The sequence below is a fragment of the Sinocyclocheilus rhinocerous genome, unplaced genomic scaffold, assembly GCF_001515625.1.
Source record: "Sinocyclocheilus rhinocerous isolate Xijiao unplaced genomic scaffold, SAMN03320098_v1.1 scaffold46537, whole genome shotgun sequence".
NCBI classification, from domain to species: Eukaryota; Metazoa; Chordata; class Actinopteri; order Cypriniformes; family Cyprinidae; genus Sinocyclocheilus; species Sinocyclocheilus rhinocerous.
Genome location: NW_015654890.1, coordinates 1 through 2682, shown reverse-complemented (window position 1 = coordinate 2682; position 2682 = coordinate 1). Strand labels below are relative to the sequence as shown.

The 2682-nt window shown below is 33.1% G+C and overlaps 1 protein-coding gene across 1 annotated transcript; it reads right to left on the bottom strand.

The window, feature by feature from the left end:
* Positions 1-688: 688 nt before the first annotated feature.
* Positions 689-2312, bottom strand: LOC107717714 (S-adenosyl-L-methionine-dependent tRNA 4-demethylwyosine synthase-like; the record flags this gene model as incomplete). The annotated part of the gene is made up of 5 exons (XM_016524551.1): positions 2287-2312; positions 2125-2192; positions 1592-1722; positions 1344-1478; positions 689-790 (listed from the first exon to the last, which is right to left on the bottom strand). Coding segments are annotated over exons 1-5 (462 nt in total), but the record flags the coding sequence as incomplete, so codon positions are not given.
* Positions 2313-2682: the final 370 nt, after the last annotated feature.

Sequence of the window (2682 nt, the reverse complement as noted above, 5' to 3'; positions counted from 1 at the left end):
ACTAAACATTAATACATTAAAGGGAGACAACCTAATTCAAAACATTACCAAAAACTACAATTGTATATCAATGATACTGAATAATAGTGCTGCTTATAACACAGTATAAATGCTGAGAGGAACAAAACTCAGGTCTTTTAGACTGTGCTGTAACTGTCCTGTGACAGATAGATTTGTCTCAGCTTTGCTCTGATTGAAAATTGTGAGAACAGACAAATTAAAATTCTATCAAAACATTACTCATTTAAAGCATTCTTTCAGTTTTGGTGTTTATGTAGTTTTGCGTTCTGCCTTTGCCTGGTAGTACAGAAGTCATTTAAAGAAACGAAAAAATTAAATTATATTACTTTGCTCTTAATACTCTTGGAGTTTTAATATTTAAGCTCTGGTGAAATAAAAGGCTGGTAAATCATTTTACATCCTGCTCAGGGAGAAGTATTGTGATTACCTGCCAGCCAGAGGATCTATACTCCCTGTAAATGTTATTGTGGTAAGTGGTAATTGAAAGATATGAAGCTCATAGTAATTCCTGTGATATTCTTAAAGCTGAAAGTGAAATACTTATGCAAGCATGACAAATCCTGAAGTTTAAATCATCTATTTCTACTTCCTCGACTACATGCTACTGCAACAAAAAAAATGAAATTGACAGGCTGTATGGGGCCAGAGAAGCACATGCTACGCTCACCTCCTCAGCCAGTCTATCCTCCGGGTCGTACTCTTTCATATCTATAACCTCACACTGGATCCCCTGAGCACTGATGTCGCCAGCAAGCTCTTTTGCAAAACCCTAGGCAGAGTTAAAATAGTAGTTTACAAACACATCACAATACAGTTGCATATAATTCTTTAAATTAGATAAATAAATAATTATAACAATTACACAGGCAGAACTTAAAACTACACTTTTTATGTTTAACATTTAATTTTACATTTTTAAATGTTATATTTTTTTCAGGATTCTTTGATGAATAGAAAGTTCAAAAGAAAAGCATTTATTTGAAATATAAATATCTCTTAACATCATAAATTTAATGCATCCTTACTGAATTAAAAAAAAAAATTTAAATAACAAATCTTACTCAAAACTTTTGAATGGCAGCATCAAATCAGCATATTAGAATGATTTCCGAGTAATGATGCTGAAAATTCAGCTTTGTATCACAGGAATAAATTACTTCTAAAAGTATACTGAAATAGTTATTTCAAATTGTAAAAATATTTCACAATATTACTATTTTACTGTATTTTTAATCAAATAAATGCAGAATTGGCGAGCACAAGAAATGTCTTTCTAAAAATTCCTTATTATTCCAAACTTTTGACCACCAGTGTATACAAACCTTTGCAGTTCCTGTCTGTGATCCATAGAGCACTTTGACCCCAGAAACATGAAGGACTTTTTCTGTTTCAGGTGAAAGTTCCTGATTTTTCACAGATTTATAAAGCAGAGGACTTATAGGGTCGACCATTTTTTTCTATAAAAGAAAAATACAATCTATTAAGCTGTGTTTATTAGCAATCAAGAGAAAAAAACCTAACAAAAACTTTAAGTAGCAGAGAGGCTTTAAGAGTAAACACACTTTATCACCTTTTTGAAAAGCATGTTCACAGTAAGCCAGACTCCTATGAGAACAGCAGCAGTAGTGTACACATATAACCTGTTCTGCCACACAGTCAGCAGGTAGCTCTCAGTGAATTCCCAAACATCATTCAAAGCACCTGTGAATGCACGGGAATATAGTTTGCACACTGACTTGTCGGGAAATATGTAAACAAACAATAAGCGACATAGTTTTTGATGAGACAGACAAGCGATATAGAACAATGTGTCAAAACTTAGTGAGCTGCCTATCTAGTCACTTTTACTATTATAGCAGCGTTTAAAAACACTGAAACTGGAAAGGCGCCTGGGTTGTCTAACAATGCTGTCTAAGTAGGAAGCTCACTAGATTTTGAAACACAGCCTAACCGCAAAACTGGTTCGATCCAGAACATTGAGTGCAATGTTGAGTGCACGTGCATCTAAAGCATTGCCGTACTGTTGATCTATAATATGATTAACAGTTTAATTTAACTCATTTTCATGCTGCTTGTCAGCCATGCGTTGCAATATAAACCCACCTGACATCTCAGCGCCGACTGCACAATACAGCAAACACGATACCACAGCTAAAAACATCTTCTGTGGTCTATCAAAAAGACGGCACTGTTTATAAATCTACAGCAATAGCCAGATAAACATCTAACTTCATATGTCGCATATAAATAACTGGCTAACTTTACGGCTGCAGGTCGAAGGACGCCGCCATATTGTTATGACAGGAATGCTGGGAAAATGAGGTCATCTTAGGTCATTTAACTCTCACGTGAGTCTTCACTGCTTGAATGTATATAATTTATTAAAATCATGTAATAAACAATATTAACTAATACGACATAAGTAACATTATTATTATGGAATAAGTTAATTCGTTAAAATAGTGTTAGGCTAATATTTTAATATATAATAATGTTACTAAATTTATTTCACATAAAACAAATAACACTTTTCATTTTTATAGTTTATTCAGGTTTTAAAAAATTCCACTTCTACAAACAAATTTATTACAGATTGTTCAACATCCCACTTTATACTAACAAAATGCATTCTGCATGTTTTCTGAAGGATAATAAAAAAAA